This window comes from Patiria miniata, unplaced genomic scaffold, assembly GCF_015706575.1.
Source record: "Patiria miniata isolate m_02_andy unplaced genomic scaffold, ASM1570657v1 HiC_scaffold_24, whole genome shotgun sequence".
In the NCBI taxonomy this organism is placed as follows: Eukaryota; Metazoa; Echinodermata; class Asteroidea; order Valvatida; family Asterinidae; genus Patiria; species Patiria miniata.
Window position 1 is genome coordinate 19,498,424 of NW_024037063.1, and position 16,980 is coordinate 19,515,403.

A 16,980-nucleotide genomic window follows, 5' to 3' on the forward strand; every position below is an offset into this window, starting at 1 on the left:
AGGATTGAGGCAGTGGTCACCCCTACATGGACCACATTCAAGAAATTACGGTTGATTTTGGAGGATTGAGGCTGAACCCAATTTTTACACAATGGCAAATCGAGGATTTTGCAGGATTGAGGATGGTTCCTAGCCAAAAGGGCCTAAGGGGTTAGGGTTAAAGGTGGGTATTGGGTCGCGAAATGTTCAACGTCTCAATCACATCCGCACACTCCAAGAAAAACGCAGTCATATGGAACAGCATTGTTGTCTGTTGAGTCACATGCCGTCTCGGTAGTTTGGCACATTTTTGTCTATGTACTTCCACCGTCCATGGTTTCTGTTCATGCGCTTGTGCAGGTACTTCATACGCTTGAGCATGGCATATCGCTCCGTCGGCCCCATGTCGTCCCCCATCACTTTATTTTTCCGGATCAAACGCTGCAACTCGTTGCCTTTCCAGCCTCTCAGCCACAGCGGGCCGTGCTTGACGTTGTTCTTCAGCAGGTAGGATCCGTCCCCGAGGATGTCCTTGTAGTCGTTCTCGCCAAAGAGGGCGTGCTTCTCGTCCCAGCGATCCTTCTTGGGTTTGTTGGGGACGGAGAGTTTGTTCCACTGGATCAGGGACTCTGTTGGTGGACGTTGCTTGTTGCTGCAGGCACATGCTCCTAAAATTAAAAGCAGAATAAAGAAACATGTATTGTAATCCCTAGCAATTGTAGCATGCCTTCAGTAACTCCATTCAAATTTCAATGTTATATTTTAAACAATGACGAAATTCCATATCGGCACAGTTTGAGAACAAATTTTAATTGAAGTCTGACATTTTATTTCAAAAGACATGCTGAATTTTCATAAATTTTTATTTTTGTATGTTTATGACTGGGGCCAGAGTATGAATTGGAGAAGGAAGCCCTGTGTTTTCATTCACTTTTAATACTCGAAATCCTTGCAAAAGTTGCCCCATTATTATAAAATAGCGCCCTCATTTGACAAGCGAACTTCACACGCAACACATTTGTCGGATCGTCTGCTTACCTTGAGATAAATGTCGTACAATCGAACCTAAGTGTAATGATCTAGTCAGAACTGAAATAGTTGACGTAATGACAGCCATCTTTAAAACACAATCAATACTTTTAGGTTGATTAATTGTTGTTAAATTGATTGAAGTTCAAAACTCTACGGACGAAATAAACATCGTCCGTCGACCGTCGTCCGCCTAGCCTGCGTTCTGGATCAAACTTAAAGTTGTTGAATGAATTTAAAGGAAAATAAGAATTTATTCATATTAATTCTCTGAAAAGTAGAATTATGTAATTTTTAATAAATTATTAGTGTTAACATAACCGGAGAAAGATAGTAAAAACGTGACAAATGTGGGTGATGTACATTTAAATATGTGAAAAAGGACAAACTTGCTATCCCATCAACCTTTGCGAAGCGCCAATTTTAAAGATGGCGGAACATCCGGTGTATAAAATTTTGTTTCGTTCGTAGAAAATATTTCCATTTGTTGCCTTTTAGATATGAATTTTTCTGAACCATTTAAGCAGAGTAGTCATATATGTAAATTTTCACCCAATGGGAAATATTTGGTAAGTATTTATCGCTGTATAACGACGTTTCTTGTGGTGGTTTGTCACTCCTAAAAAAATCCCGGCAGTCGACGTTCATGACGTTAGTGACGTTATTTTTACGGGAACTTACGGTCAATGACGCGGTAACTTATGCAATCAGTGCAGTGGCAACATGATATGCACTGGCGCTTACGCTTACGCCCCGCCCCCGCATTAATACACTTCGCCTCACATTGCCACTTTGCCCAATATTGCCACTGCACCCTTTTTGTACAAAGTTTAATAGTCGAGTATGGAGAGTCAAGAAATTTTTTATTTTAAAGTATTTCCCGACCTAACAAACATGACAAAATCATGAAATTGGAAATGTTTCTCAGTCCCAGGAATAGGCCTAAATTTCAACATTTTTGCAATTTGACTGACCTTCATTGAGATGATGATTGATAGTAATGGCGTCAGGCATGTCAGGGTGTAGCCCCATAAATGTGGCCTATTTACTGGACTGCCTCCGTAAACATAGGCCACACATCCACATGTACAAAAACGTGTCGCACTTTGCCAAATTTTGATTTTCGCATTTAGGCTTAGTTTGTAGGTTTTTTTGCTTTAGAAGCATACTCACCCTCTTTATCGGCTAATCAGAAAGTGCTGCCTTTTTCAGATGTATCTTTTTCGTGAAATTTCCAGATTCATTTTTACACGTTTGCGTATCAAAATTTCAACATGAAATTTCACAAAAATTAGACATCTGAAAAAGGCAGCACTTTCTGACTAGCCTATAAAGTAGTCCGAGTAACTTGGACCCAACTTATCGCCTTTTTAAAAATTTGGACATGGTCTGGCGATAGTAGGGTCCAAGCCCATTCCTTGACCTAGACAACACAGTCACTGACAGTCCCAAAAACCAACATTTTCCAACAAAAAACATCAGATTTCACCTTCAAAACGCCCTCCAAATTACTAGATATGTCACCTGAGGTACAAGTAGACATAGATGATTAAGATGGTTGTACTTAAGTTTACTTACGATCCGGAAAAAAAGTGAAATTTTCCGTTCAATTCTGGAGACCCCCTCTGCCTAGGTTGTCGTTGTTGTGCTCACGTTCAAAACTGCATGATAATGGCGTCTGACCTCGACCTCATGCAAATGTGGTGCAGTGCGCTTGCGCATAATGCACTGCATGCATACACGGCAGATTCCCCTGCGCCGCGCCGACGACTGTTTCCTGATGTAGAGCGCTGTGTAAGTTCGCGGTACGCCTGGGAGTCGCGCTGGCTAGCCAGGCGTACCGCGAACTTACACAGCGCTCTACATCAGGAAACAGTCGTCGGCGCGGCGCAGGGGAATCTGCCGTGTATGCTGCATTATGTGCATTATGCGCAAGCGCGCCGCACCACATTTGCATGAGGTCGAGGTCAGACGCCATTATCATGCAGTTTTGAACGTGAGCACAACAACGACAACCTAGGCAGAGGGGGTCTCCAGAATTGAACGGAAAATTTCACTTTTTTTCCGGATCGTAAGTAAACTTAAGTACAACCATCTTAATCATCTATGTCTACTTGTACCTCAGGTGACATATCTAGTAATTTGGAGGGCGTTTTGAAGGTGAAATCTGATGTTTTTTGTTGGAAAATGTTGGTTTTTGGGACTGTCAGTGACTGTGTTGTCTAGGTCGAGGAATGGGCTTGGACCCTACTATCGCCAGACCATGTCCAAATTTTTAAAAAGGCGATAAGTTGGGTCCAAGTTACTCGGACTACCTATAAAGAGGGTGCTCGAGTATGCTTCTATTTCTAAAGCAAAAAAATCCTACAAACTAAGCCTAAATGTGAAAATCAAAATTTGGCAAAGTGCGACACGTTTTTGTACATGTGGATGTGTGGCCTATGTTTAAGGAGACAGTCCAGTAAATAGGCCACATTTATGGGGCTAGTCAGGGTGCAACATTCTTTCCTTAAAAATTATAGTAAAAATAAAAAAGGAAGCGTACTGCTGGGTATTTTATTATGGGCAGTGTATATTTTGCCGGAGACGTCAAACCTTTAGTAAACGTTAGCTTGCCGGATATGCGCTGAACATGCGCAGTTACTGTTTTTTGGTACTATTTTTCGGTGACAAATTTTAGTCTGGCTCCATACCAACATTATCGTGGTAACTCCGCATTCACAAAATGGGAATCAGACCATTTTACAATTTCGGACTTTATTTCCCTTTAAAAAAAATCCTCCAGGGAGCCACAAATCTGAAAAAGAAAATGTAAGGCCAAAAAAAAAAAGTCTCCGGTTTCTGGTATGCGCGCGTGTCACCGTAGCCATGGGCGTCGGCAAAATGAAAAAGGTTTTTTTCAATAAAAGATGATGTCTCAAAACCGCCAAACTCACTGGTTTGACTGGAATCCTGCTGCTGCACAATTTTAACGTGTTTTTAGATGGGGTTATGATCGAGAATAAGCTTTATGTGGCCTCTCCGCACTCCCATATATTTGCACTAAGTTTAGTCGGGCACCATTTGCAGTCATCAGCCGACATTTGAAGCAAAAAAGACGGGTTAAAAAAAAAAAAGGCTGCGTCGCCGCACCACTTTTTGCGGAAGCTCCATACCAGAAACCTTAGACTTTTTTTGGCCTAATACTCTGCAATAAAATGTTTGAGACATGTTAAAATAATAAATGAAGAATATTCCTATTTTTGGGGGATGGGGAAAAAAAAACAGAGAAATGTCGCCAGCGGGGATCGGGATCGAACCCGGGTCTTCCCGCTCATGAGATCCGTTGCTTATCCACTAGTCCAAGAGTGCTACACAACCGTTGGTGGTAATTTAATATATCAGCTCTATCTTAGAGAGTACAGTGCCCTCTGTTGATATGGATTGCCGCCGGCAAACCTTTAGTAACATTAGCTTGCCGGCATTACCTCCGGCAATATATCCACTATCATTATTATACTTTGTCTAGTCAAACTGGGTCAACAGACAAAGCAGGCAAGTTGTGGTCACAGCTGTTGTTACTCTTCCGGAGTCAAAGCATAGCTGTATCAAGTTACTTAAGCTTAATTAAGCAGTCCAATTAAAGCAGTCAATCCTGCCTTTGGGGCTGGGAATTCTTATGGGTTTGTAAACAATCACTTGATTGATTTTGACTGCAATGACAAGTTGACACAGAATGTATGATTGCATAGGAGGGTTAAAGATAAAATGTTCATGCCCCCCAAAAATGATTCTTCAGTAAATCTTAATTGGGCCTATTTTGAAAATTTTTATTTGTTGGAATGGAATTTGTTTGGAATATCCTCAAGAAGTTCTTTTCTGTTGTTGCAGGCGAACACCTTGCAGTACAGGCTGATTGTACGAGATGTCCAGTCTCTTCAGATCCTACAGCTGTACACCTGTCTGGATGCTGTCCAGCACATTGAGGTACGTGTAGATGTTCAGCAAACGTTCATTACTAATTGTGTCAAGCATCAGTGGCCATTACGTTTGCGTCAGTTACAGAATGGAGCTTTAAATAGGAAAAAAGGACTGGACACAAAAATAAAGTTGAACAGCACACTGCTGAACTCAATTCTTTAAAAGTGGAGCGCTGTTGTTCAATGGTTACAGTGTTTGACTCGTGTGGTAAATGGGTCCGAACCCCGACATGGTGCTTGTGTTTCTTGGGCAAGATCCTTTACTACAATCGCCTCTCTCCACCCAAGAGTATAAATGGGTATACATGTGAAGGTAGAGACCAGAATGCGCTGATCTCGAGCTGCTGCAAAAACTGGTCTCATGGCCCGATGAACAAGGGTAATAATTTTAAGTACTTCCAAGCCTTTGGCATAATTCAATGCAATTAAATTTGACTTTATTATCCCTGACGGGAAATTCCATTGGCCTTTTACATTTTAAACACATTAATGAACACTTACAAAATTACAAATAATAAATAATATTACACAAAAATCACAATACATGTACTTCACTATAGAGAGATATAGAAAGTTATTAAAATTCAGTACAGATAAAATACTGCAGTCTGCACATAACCTAAAAGAAAAGGCCTGTTTAAAATTACATGTGATTACAAATAAAAATTCTGGTGCTATGTAAGCACCACATTATCATTATCATCGTAAGTACAACTAACATTTTCATTGCAAACTTGTACAACTTACAAATTCATGGTAATTTATGTTTGGTTAATTCATTGATCTGACTATCGTTGCAGTGGTCATCAGACTCTGCTTTCATCCTGTGCGGCATGTTCAAGCGAGGCATCGTGCAGGTCTGGTCGTTGGAACAGCCGGAGTGGACCTGCAAGATCGATGAAGGGTCAGCCGGCCTCATCGCCGTACGCTGGAGCCCAGATGGAAGACACATACTAACTACTGCTGAATTCCACCTTAGGATCACCGTCTGGTCGCTGGTGACCAAATCAGTGTCCTACATCAAGTACCCGAAAGAAGCTAAACAGCGTAAGTGTTGAGGAATTAATTGTCACCAAAGTTTTACCCTGAAGTAATTTTTTGCTCAGGAACTTTCATTATTCCTCCAAACCCACCACTTTGTAGGAAACCAATTTAACACGTTCATCAAGTCCCATTAATCCTAACCGTGCCAAAAGCAACATAAAACAACAGAGGTTAAAATTTGTTGCATACTGTTGCATTTAGCGTTGCATAACTGTTGTATTTAGCAGTCAACTCAAGGTGCATGCTACTTACATCATGTTGCATTTAGCAGGGTAACTGCGAAAACAAGTAGTGCCAAGGTTGATATAACAGAATCCACCATTGCATTTTGTTGCAATTAGCATGGCTCACATTTCAGCTGTGTTTGATTTTGTTGCATTTAGCAGGGTAACTGCTCATAGTGCCAAGTCTGATACAACACAATCCACTATTGCATTTTGTTGCAATTAGCATGGTTGTTATTTCAGCTGTGTTGGATTTTGTTGCATTTTGCATGTTAACTGCTCATAATGCCAAGGCTAATACAACAGAATCCACTATTGCATCTTGTTGCAATTAGCATGGTTGTTATTTCAGCTGTGTTGGATTTTGTTGCATTTAGCATGGTCACTGCTCATAATGCCAAGGCTAATACAAAAGAATCCGCTATTGCATTTTGTTGCAATTAGCATGGCTCATATTTAAGTTGTGTTTGATTTGTTGCATTTCGCCGGGTAACTGCTCTTAGAGCCAAAGCTGATGCATCAGAATCCACTGTTCCATTTGGTTGCATTTAACAGGGTAACCTTGTTCACTGCACAGAATCACTCCACTCTTGCATTTTGTTTCATTATTTTTGATTGATACCGCACTCCTGGCATCCTAGCTTTTTTAGACCAAAGTTGTTGCATTAAGCATGATTTAAACTGCCATACATTTTTGTTTGAAATAGTGCTGCAGCCGCATTTACAAGCAATATTTGCAATATTGACAGGCATATGTTGTTGGTTTTCCCATAAAGCCTTACATTTTAGTCGTGATGGCAAGTACCTAGCACTGGCAGAGAGACGAGACTGCAAGGATTTCATCAGCGTTTTTGCCTGCAACACTTGGCAGTTAGTAAAGGTGAGCCTCCTTTGTATTATGTTGTTAAATGGTTCTTGTTCTGAAACCTGTTTTTCCCCTTCATAGTGTCATAAAGCGCTTGACAGGCTAGTTCAGTATTTTTCATTGAATTAGCAAGCAAACTTCACAAGTAAACTGAGGTGGGACTCAAACCACTTGACCACAGAGCTTGCGAGGGTTTCCTGCCTAGTTCAAATCTGACATAGCAGCGGGTACCAAAATCGATGACTTTTATAAAGTTTATGTGAGTGTATTCAAATAATTGGGTTTTGTCCCTTCCCCATGTCATGTTACAAAGCACTGTTTGCACATTCCTTTCTGGAAACCTTTTCCCTCGGCAGTGTACAGTGGTGTTTGAAGTTAAGTTCTGAAGAGAAACATGAAAGTGTAGGCACCTGGAGGTTTGAGTTCTTTTGTGATGGTTCACTAAAAAACGGACTGAAAATGGACAACAGCAGTGACAGCTTATCAAGATTGAGGGGCTGTGCTACCAGTTTCAGCATGCCATTTAACTCTAGGTGGCACTGTTCAGACTACATTGATGAACCTTGCCTGTTATTTTCAGCATTTTGAGACGGACACCAGAGACATGGCCGGCCTGGAGTGGTCCCCCGACGGCAGAGTGCTCTGTGTCTGGGACTCCCTGCTTGAGGTAAGAAATGCTCCTCCCTTACTACTACGGGTACACCAGTTTCAAATTTGTCTTAAAGTTAGGGTGCGTCTCAAGTCATTTCCGAGACAAGTTCTGGACAAGTTGCGGACATTTTGTCGGCAAGACATTCTAAACAACTTCCCCCCAATCTTCCCGCAATAAAGTTATCAGTATCGATGAGTCAAGCAGTTGCTAATGACAATTCCCAGGAACATGTCCGGGACAAATGCAGAGCTTCTTCCGGACAAAATGAATGATTCTACCCGCAATTTGTCTGGAACTCGTCCCAGATATGAATTGAGACGTGCCCTTCAGAAAGATGGATATGTAGAAATAAATGCACTCCAGCGGTTGTTTTGTCAGAGGAAATTGCAGTGGCGGAGTTTGCAAATGTTAGTGGGTCATTCTAAAAATTTGGGGTCAACTTCTTCCTGTTATATCTGACATGTATTTAAGATTTTATGATTCCGGATGCACTCCTCCAAGAGTGATTATGAATATCAAACTACCTACCCAACAAATAAAGAGTCGGTTGATGTCATTATTAATGATTCTTGAATGGCAGTAACAGGGACAGGAAAAATGTCACATTTTGGCCCTAAGTTTATAAAATGGCCCTAGTAGCTGTAATTCAGCCAATACATGTAGATTTCAGAAATTGTGTCTTTGAAAAAGAAACTTTACCAATAGAGAACACTAATGATAGTGCCCTTATTTCCATTAGGACGTGCATTTTATATTATATAACTGACATAGAGATCCTTGTCATTTGATTGGTGGAACTCACATCACGTGACATTCGTTATTGCTCCCATTCACGCTGGGGCTCCAAAAGTCCCATTCGCCCATGAGGAATGGGAAATCCTGTTCAACAGTTAGAATCATTCTTGTTCCATGACGCGGTATTGTGTGCAAATGCATGCTGGTGTGCGCGTTGCGCATAGCGCATATTGTTCCAAAGAGCCAGCGCTACAGAGTTGGGTTCGTCAAGGGGAGGTTTGAAAGAGAGAAATACATTTTCCACTAATTTTGTAGTGCAATAAAAGTTCAAATATGTCAAATTACAAGGATCTATATGTCAGATATATAAAACAAATATTGAGTGGCTTTAAATTGTGAAATGGGAGGAATATTATCGCTCGGTAAAATCTGGAATTGTTTAGTTCGCCTCATGAACTGGAAAAGTCCAGAATTTACCTTACGATAATATTTCTCCCATTCCACTCTGAGCCACTGAATATTTGTATACTGTTGTTAATTATCCGTTCTTTATTGCTCAAATGCAGTGCCACATACAAATGCATGTTGAAGCCTTCAAAATAAAACGTCATTTTCATTAGTGGTGGGAGATATCAGAGATTTCAAAATCCAGTTATCCTTTTTTTTTCTTCAAACCGACTAACGATTATCTGATTTCACTCGAAGTTCCCATTCAGCTCACAGTCATGCCAACAAAAAGTGAGGAGTGAGGTGCCGCATGCAATGCCCTCCACAATGATTGGGTATAGTTTGTGGGATTTAATGACCACTGGGCCTTTACAAAAGCACCCCTGAGCTGTAATGGTGAAAAAAATGGTCAGACGAATGGGCAGACTATTTATGAACAAAGAAGACCACTAGCCAGTGAATGCGGTTACATTCAGAGACCATGGAGCAAATTGGTGTATGCCAGATACCCTCTGCAGCTTGTGTTTAAGAAAATGGCTGCTTCTTTTTTTAAGGTTGGTTTCGAATTTCCAGTTTCCAAAATCCAAACCGAATAGTGGCATTCAAACCGAATTTTAAACAATCTGGATTGTAATCCCATCTCTACTTTTCATTGTCACGTTTTCTTTTTTTACTTTTCTTGACAGTACAAGGTGCTGCTTTACTCCGTAGACGGCCGCTGTCTGGCTACCTTCAAGGCGTATGACTATGCCTTGGGGATCAAATCCATTGCCTGGTCCCCGACAAGCCAGTTCCTTGCCATCGGAAGTTTTGATCAAAAGGTGAGAGCCAAGTCTCAAAAGTATTAATAGTCTTATTTATTTCTGGTAATGAAACCAAAGATTCCTCAAATGCGTGACAGACTTTAGGCCACTGTGGAGAGATGGGCTCATCGCCGGTTCGAGGACTGTGCGATCGGCCAGGCTATCCAGAGTGCCCCAACGGAGCTGAGATAAGCCCGGGTTGGCCTTGTTTGTTATAAAAGCATGCCTCCTGCAAGGTCGGCACTTGCTGGCATGTATTAGCTCTAGAATTACCAGTTATCCATGTAGGACTATGCAATCCAAGGAACCATAACCGATTTAATCCACCGTTTGTTTGATTAGTCACAGACAGTTGAAAATTCAATCCTGTTCCCTGCCACGCCTTTTACACAGGCTAGTCACCAACAGTCAGATCATATTTCTTGTAGGCAATGTGACAGTCAAATTCCATCAACAGACAAAAGCAGGTGACTGGTAGGCACAGCTGGCTTATCAATCTCCTACAGTCAAAGCATAGCTATATCAGGTTATAACAATCACAGCCAGTCAATCCTGCTTTGTGAACGCAGGGAGCACTCAACTGTTAAAACAGTCACCTGATTTATTCTGACTGCTGGGCTGGCCTTGTTGGAATTTGCCAGGCAGAAAGGGAGGGTTAAGGAGCCATCTGCAGTTTCGCCTGTGAGAGCTTTTACTTAGTCATGCACGGCTTAACCCCCTAGGCCCTTTTTGCTAAGAACCATCCTCAATCCTCCAAAATTTTGCAACTCCGCCTAAAATTTTCAAAATTGTCAGACAGTCCTGCCTCAAAATGCATTCATCATCAATCCTCCAAAATCATCCTCATCCCAAAATTTGCTCTCGTGTTTAAATGAAGGATAACCAACGCCAAATCCTTCAAAATCTTCAGACAGTCCTGCCTCAAAATGCATTCATCCTCAATCCTCCCAAATCCTCTTGTGCTTCAATCACCATTCATCCTCAATCCTCCAAAATCCTCATTTGATTCAATCACCATTCATCCTCAATCCTCTAGAATCCTCCAAAACCGCCAGGAGGATTTTGGAGGAGTGAGGTGGGTTAGGGTAGACAATCGTATATGACTACTGGCAGAGTGTTGTCTAACTTTCTGTTATACATGGTTCACCCTAGTGTATTTTCCATTTCAAGGCACAAGTATTATGAGTGACGTCTAGCACACCTTCTTTTTCAAAGTGCAGTAAATTTATCCTGAAAACAATCAGTTTGTCAGCTCTTAACTAAATTTGGCAGGAGTTTTTTCAAAGATCACATTGTTGCTCTCTTCAAATTTAGTGTGCATTTGTCTTAACAGGTTCGTGTTTTGAACCATGTGACGTGGAAGACGGTCGTGGAGCATGCTCATCCACCTAACCTTGACAGTGGTTCAGTTGTAAGTCCAAAATGAAACAGAAAACCAAATAGAAGTAATAAAACATTAAATTTTTTGAAGGCTTTTATGTTTCTGCTCTACATCTTGCCATTAAACACTCCAGAATCCGCCACTCCAGAATCCACCACTTATGATGCATTCTCCCCCAATGATTTTATACCAGGTACTTTACAAAGAAGTCGAGAAGAGACCACAGTTAGTCAGAGAAGGCGGCCGGGGAGTCAGTAACCAGACCAACTGGAGGCCAGATGCCAGCATGTTCAGCGTCCAGAGTAAATGTAAGTTGCCTTTTGCCATTTCTTTCGCCACTTACATGACAAGGCTTTGCCTCGTCCGCTTTGCAGGGAGGGCACCTTCGCGGGCAAGTTGCCTGCCATGTGCACGATCAATTTGTGAAAACATATACATACACCCCTTGCGCTTTACAGTATAATGGTGATTTAACCCTAACAGAGGATGGGGGAATCGAAATCCACACTTGTACATTTTGTCTTCTATCACTGCAACAATTCTTTTGAGTTCATAATCTTCATGAGAGTTTTGAGATTAAAAAAAATTTGTGCTCTTTCAAGTACTTGATTAAGTCTTCTTGTCAGCACTTGGACTCAGATTTACGTTATCAAAATGTACCGTCATTGTCCTGATCTGTTGTACAGATGAAGTCCTTACCGAGGGCTCCATTCAGATCCCGGTGGTCAAGCCAGACCCAGACAAAGCCAATCCCAAGGTCGGAATCAGCCAGCTGTCGTTCAGTCCAGACAACCGATACATGGCCTCCAAAAATGGTAGGTGGCAAGGTGTTGGGTATTCTGAGTATCACCCGCAGTCCAATAGAGCCCTCTCCGTAACCACCGTCTGATATGAGCAATGTACATTTTATGCGACCCTGCGCGCCAGCCTTCCGGAGTTAACTTTAGCAATTGTGACGGCATTTCAATCACAAATGTGGAATAAGCTGTTGATTGGTCAATTTGGCTGCCATGTTTTTGTAATACAATGGATTACCGAAGATCCGATAGAAGGTCTCCCCCTGAATGGTCAGAATCTTGAGGTCAAGACGTAGTCTAGTTGCATATTTAATCGCAGAATCTGCTCGCATATCTTAAACCCTTGCTGTGCAAGGGGATACTCCATAGATGAGGTCTCGGGTCCACAGAGGGTGAAATTTCATTTCTGACATCCGACTTTTGCAACATTTTACCGTATTTGTCTGAACAAAAATGGAAGTTGTCAGGCACCTTTTGCCTGGCATTTCATGTTAGGCCGTATCTGAATTACGTGATTACAGCTGGCATTTACACATGCACCTATGGAAGCAGCCGAGTCCACTTCTCATAGATGTGTGTGTTGCTGTTAGCTGTAGCTATAATGCCATGTCTATCTATCTATCTATCGTGTCCAACTCAAATGTTGTTGACCAATGGTGAGCGCAAAGCTGTGCTTTGATGGTGCTGTTGGCTAAATGTTCAGTAGTTCAAGGTTCCTTCAACAGCGTACATCTCAGTAAGTGGTCCATTGTATAAATTATTACTTTTGTCTGAGCACAAGAACATGATACTGAAGGGACAAAAATGACCTCAAGAACCTGATTTTAGAAAAACAGCATTGATCATTGTTTTTTATTTATGACAGATTGGCCAAAATAATTTTACCTTCAAGATATGTTTGTACTGTCGCTCAAAATGAAATACTGTGAGATAGTAAGTATTTCTAGTGTAATTCTTTAAAAATCAATATTTGTTTTGGTTTTCAGATAACATGCCGAATGCGTTGTGGATATGGGACGTACAGAAGCTATGTCAGTCTGTGCTGTTGTTACAAGTCAACGCTATCAAATGTAAGTTGGATTCCATTATGAAAACAGTGATGGCTCATCAGATGTCAATTTATTGTTCATTTTGCTACTTCCAAGCTGTTCATGTTTGATACGTAGGTGATAAAGTTAAATTATACGTATATCAAGCCTTCTTATATTTGACCTCCACCAATAGGCCTAATTGTTCACTCTTTGGTTGAGCTTGTATAATTTCATTTTCTCTCAACATGTTGCAAAGTCGTTCTTCTTGTGCTCATTATTCTACTGTAATCATTTCTGTTTTGGCCATCTTTTTCTACTCACTTATCATGTATCTATTTGGCTGTTAGTCAAACCTTTGGGTTGTCTGTCTGTATTTTGACCATTAACGTGTCCGTTTGATGTCATATTTCATATCATATTTGGATTTCATTTTTTATGTCATATTTGTGTGCCATATTTGTGTGTCATATTTGGATGTCATATTTTATGGCATATTTTAATGTCAGATTTCAGGTCATATTTGGATATCATATTTATTTGTTGGTTGAAACAATATTGTTCATTGTTTTCCTCATCAAAATGTTGTACCTACACTGTATCTTGAGTCCTTCCGTCACCCAAGCTTTAGCTTTTCATGATTGTGTCTCCCTACACATAATCTCTTACTAGTTATTACATTTCAATGACCAGTGTGTAGAAAGAAACATGTATTGTAAACGTTTCTTGAATTGATTCGAATTTGACTATTTTTTAATGGTCTTGATGACTGTTTGATGCAGGTATGCAGTGGGATCCCATCCGAGCAAGATTAGCCGTGTGCACTGGTAACAACAAGCTGTATATGTGGTCCCCTGCTGGGTGCGTCTCTGTGGAAGTACCTGCTGAAGGTGCGTATGACAGCACAGTGTGTGGTTGTGTTGATTAGTCAATTAGCTGCTCTGTTTTTGTCATACAATGGGTTACCGAAGACCTGATAGAAGGCACCTGCTATTTTGCTTAATTAATCGCCCGCTGTTTTGGTTAATTAATCGTCAGATCTGCACGTATATCGTTCACGCTTGTTTGCAAGCGGATATTTTATAGACTAACTTGCTTAGGTATATTGGCCAGAAACCCTGCTGATCCATCAGGTAAACAACCCCAAGGCCAAAATGTAGTCCCAGACTGCAACAGGATACAACTGTGGTATTGTTCAATGGGACTAGCTCTAGTAGTCTCAGAATTGGCAGTGTATGCACGGGTGTACGTGTTGTATAAAATCCCCTAGGACAGTCACACAAAGGGGGAGAACAACAGATCCTTTCACTCCTCGGGAGTTGGAACTTTTGTTCAAAACGGTCCTCTGTAGTAGGTTTGTGTGCTTAGTTTATGGGAGAGTGTTATATTACAGGGACAAAGGGAAACACAAAGCATTGTCCTCTGGAGTATAGTAAAACAAGAGTGGGTGTGTTTATGGCTCAATGCAGCAAGGTCCCATCCCACAGACTTTGTCATAGGGTTCATTGGGTGGCATGGGTGGCTAGTGCGTAAAGTGCTCGCCCCTCACCACTGTGGTCCTGGTTCGTTCCCGGCTGCGAACCATATGTGAGTTGCGCGTTGGTTCCCGTGCCACGAGGGTTTTCTCCGGGCCCTCAGTGTTTCCTCCCTCTGAAAAAAATCACACTTTCGATCTCTGGCTGTGCTGGGTTGTCATATATGGGTCGTATGGCTGGTCGCCAAAGGGCGCCTTTACATGCCAGCGGCTTGACCACGTTGTAGCCGCGTCCTTTGCAATTCAACATCTCAGCTGCGAGTAAGGATGATTAGCCTCCCAAATTATTATTCTTATTATTTGTCACCTGATGCACTCTTGGTTGGTTCTTCTCCTAAATACTCCGCGGGGGAGTTTGACCAGGAGGCGAGAAACACCGGGGCAAACCCCTTCTCTTAGCGATGTGTCCCCGGGTTCTTTTACGTGCATTGCATTACACAACACACGGGACCTACGGCTGTACGTCCCATCCGAAGGACGAAGCATTAATGGTTAAGTGTCTTGCCTAAGGACACAAGTGTCCACCCGGGCTCGAACCCACGCCACTGTTGCCTCTGAAACACCAGAGCATGAGTTCGGTGCTCTCTTAACCGCTAGGCCATGACACTCCACACCATCTGAAGCTCGGACAGTTTGACTTTTGATTTGGTATGCGTGTTTCAACTGGCAGTGATATACAGTAAACTCCGGCTAAACCGGCACTCTCGGGACCCGAGAATTTGTGACGACTTATGCGAATGCCGATATCTGCTGTAAGTCGTCATTTTGCCGGCTTACATGAATGGTCTTTTGCACACATGATTCATTGCACTAATTGGCTTCCAATTACCCTGGATTATCTCCTTAATGCTCGAGTTGAATCCAGCAAATTAATCCTTGAACTGTATCATCACGTTTGGGGTATTGATAGTGGAGACCACGATACATATGTACGTGCACAGTAACAAATTAAATGCGTGCGTGGTCCGGTATATGCCACACACGTATTGACTGCAGCAGTAGTCATTCAATAAGACGACCCCCAAAATGGACAGAGCGCATGCGTACAGCCTAGAGGGGGTACTGGTATTGATATGCTCACGATGCATATGCGATGTTTGCAGTAGAACTCCCTTTTTCGACACCGATGCATGCAGCGATCACGGGCCGTGCGAAACCACTTTCACTCGACACTTTGCCAACCGCAGTACAGGAAGTCGATGCCAATGCGTGATTTGTTGAATGTCGACATACACAAATCGGGACTTTAGTAAGACGTCCGACTTGAGCAATTTGACAAGTTGTACGATGTAGGTTTAGCCGGAGTTTACTATAATTAATGCAAGCTTTCTTACTTGTTTCTTTTGATTGCACAGCGAGTTTCCAAGTGAACTGGTTGCAGTGGCATCCGGATGGTAACGCCATCCTGCTGATGAGCAAAGATCAGATGTGCGTCTGCTTCCTCTCTGAGGACTCGCCTTAAAGCACCTGTCATCTACGCTTCTCGCTTACGCAAACAAATCCAAGGTATCTTTATGGCACTTCTTAGTTCTCAACTGTGGAAAAGCTGATGTTGCATCTAACAATATGTACCTCTCCACTGCTCAATGCACTGATCCAATTAGCCCTGCCCAATGGTGGTTCGACCAATCACAGCCATGCTTAACGTCTGACATGCACGCACATGTATTACATACACCCGGAAGACAGAGAGACAAACGGAGAACAACAGATTCTTTGCTGTCCTCGAGTGTTTATCTTTTGTTGAAAATGGTTCTCGAGCATGAGCGTGTGTGCTTAGTCTATGGGAGAGTGTTATATTATAGGGACAAAGGGAAACACAAAGCCTTGTCCTCGAGAGTATAGTAAAACACGACTGTGTGTACCTGGTTACAACCTCGTTCCCATGGGTACAATCTTGCTGTGCCATGTTGGTTCACACCATGCCTTGCACGATCTTAACCCCTGGTATTTTGTGATTTAAGTATCCCTTTATTTTGGAGATTTAAATTAGTACGGCAGTCGATGTGTTTGACACGGGACACAGTGCTTTTCCTTATGACATTTTTTAATTTGTAGAATCAATCCTTTGATAAATGAGATTTTGCCATCGCATTGCTAGAATGTATAATGTGCGTACCCCTGTCGTCCTTTTTACAACACAAAGTACAGGTATTTTTCTCGAAAAAAAATGAGATTTCCGGACTTTCCATATTGTTGAGGCGTAGTGCAGTCTTGAAAAAAAAAATGTTTCAGGATGATTTAACATGCAGGAGATAACGTGAACGCATATAGTGTGTGCAGCATTCGAAAAACATGCGAAGTACGCTCTGAATAGTAATCAATGTCGTTTTCGTATTTTACATGGCCAGGGGTTAGTGAAGGAACGCGCACGCAGCCCATGGAGTCGGGGTTGACGCCCGTATGTCACACACAGTGGGCAGGGCTATTGTCAAATATGCAGGGAGCTCCACGACGTAAACATTAACTGTTAACACGCAACAATTTGGAACACTTAGTTGAC

At 41.9% G+C, this 16,980-nt stretch overlaps 2 protein-coding genes across 2 annotated transcripts; one reads left to right on the top strand and one right to left on the bottom strand.

Moving 5' to 3' along the window:
* LOC119732724 (39S ribosomal protein L51, mitochondrial-like) lies at positions 1-1,219 on the bottom strand. Its single transcript, XM_038206372.1, has 2 exons — positions 1,018-1,219; positions 1-647 (listed from the first exon to the last, which is right to left on the bottom strand). The coding sequence occupies exons 1-2, from the start codon at positions 1,094-1,096 to the stop codon at positions 259-261; spliced, it is 468 nt and encodes a 155-aa protein (XP_038062300.1). The 5' UTR covers positions 1,097-1,219; the 3' UTR covers positions 1-258.
* Positions 1,220-1,399: 180 nt separating this feature from the next.
* On the top strand, positions 1,400-16,054 carry LOC119732577 (WD repeat-containing protein WRAP73-like). The gene is made up of 12 exons (XM_038206147.1): positions 1,400-1,577; positions 4,879-4,974; positions 5,768-6,014; positions 7,012-7,115; positions 7,681-7,767; positions 9,621-9,755; positions 11,071-11,148; positions 11,312-11,426; positions 11,805-11,933; positions 12,902-12,985; positions 13,726-13,833; positions 15,833-16,054. The coding sequence occupies exons 1-12, from the start codon at positions 1,509-1,511 to the stop codon at positions 15,937-15,939; spliced, it is 1,359 nt and encodes a 452-aa protein (XP_038062075.1). The 5' UTR covers positions 1,400-1,508; the 3' UTR covers positions 15,940-16,054.
* Positions 16,055-16,980: the final 926 nt, after the last annotated feature.

Coding starts and splice junctions, on each gene's coding strand:
- LOC119732577 (XM_038206147.1), top strand. CDS start 1,509: ATGAATTTTTCTGAACCATTTAAGCAGAGTAGTCATATATGTAAATTT. Junction 4,975..5,767: donor ATGCTGTCCAGCACATTGAG/GTACGTGTAGAT, acceptor CTATCGTTGCAG/TGGTCATCAGACTCTGCTTT. Junction 6,015..7,011: donor CCCGAAAGAAGCTAAACAGC/GTAAGTGTTGAG, acceptor TTTCCCATAAAG/CCTTACATTTTAGTCGTGAT.
- LOC119732724 (XM_038206372.1), bottom strand. CDS start 1,096: ATGGCTGTCATTACGTCAACTATTTCAGTTCTGACTAGATCATTACAC. Junction 648..1,017: donor TGTACGACATTTATCTCAAG/GTAAGCAGACGA, acceptor TTTTAATTTTAG/GAGCATGTGCCTGCAGCAAC.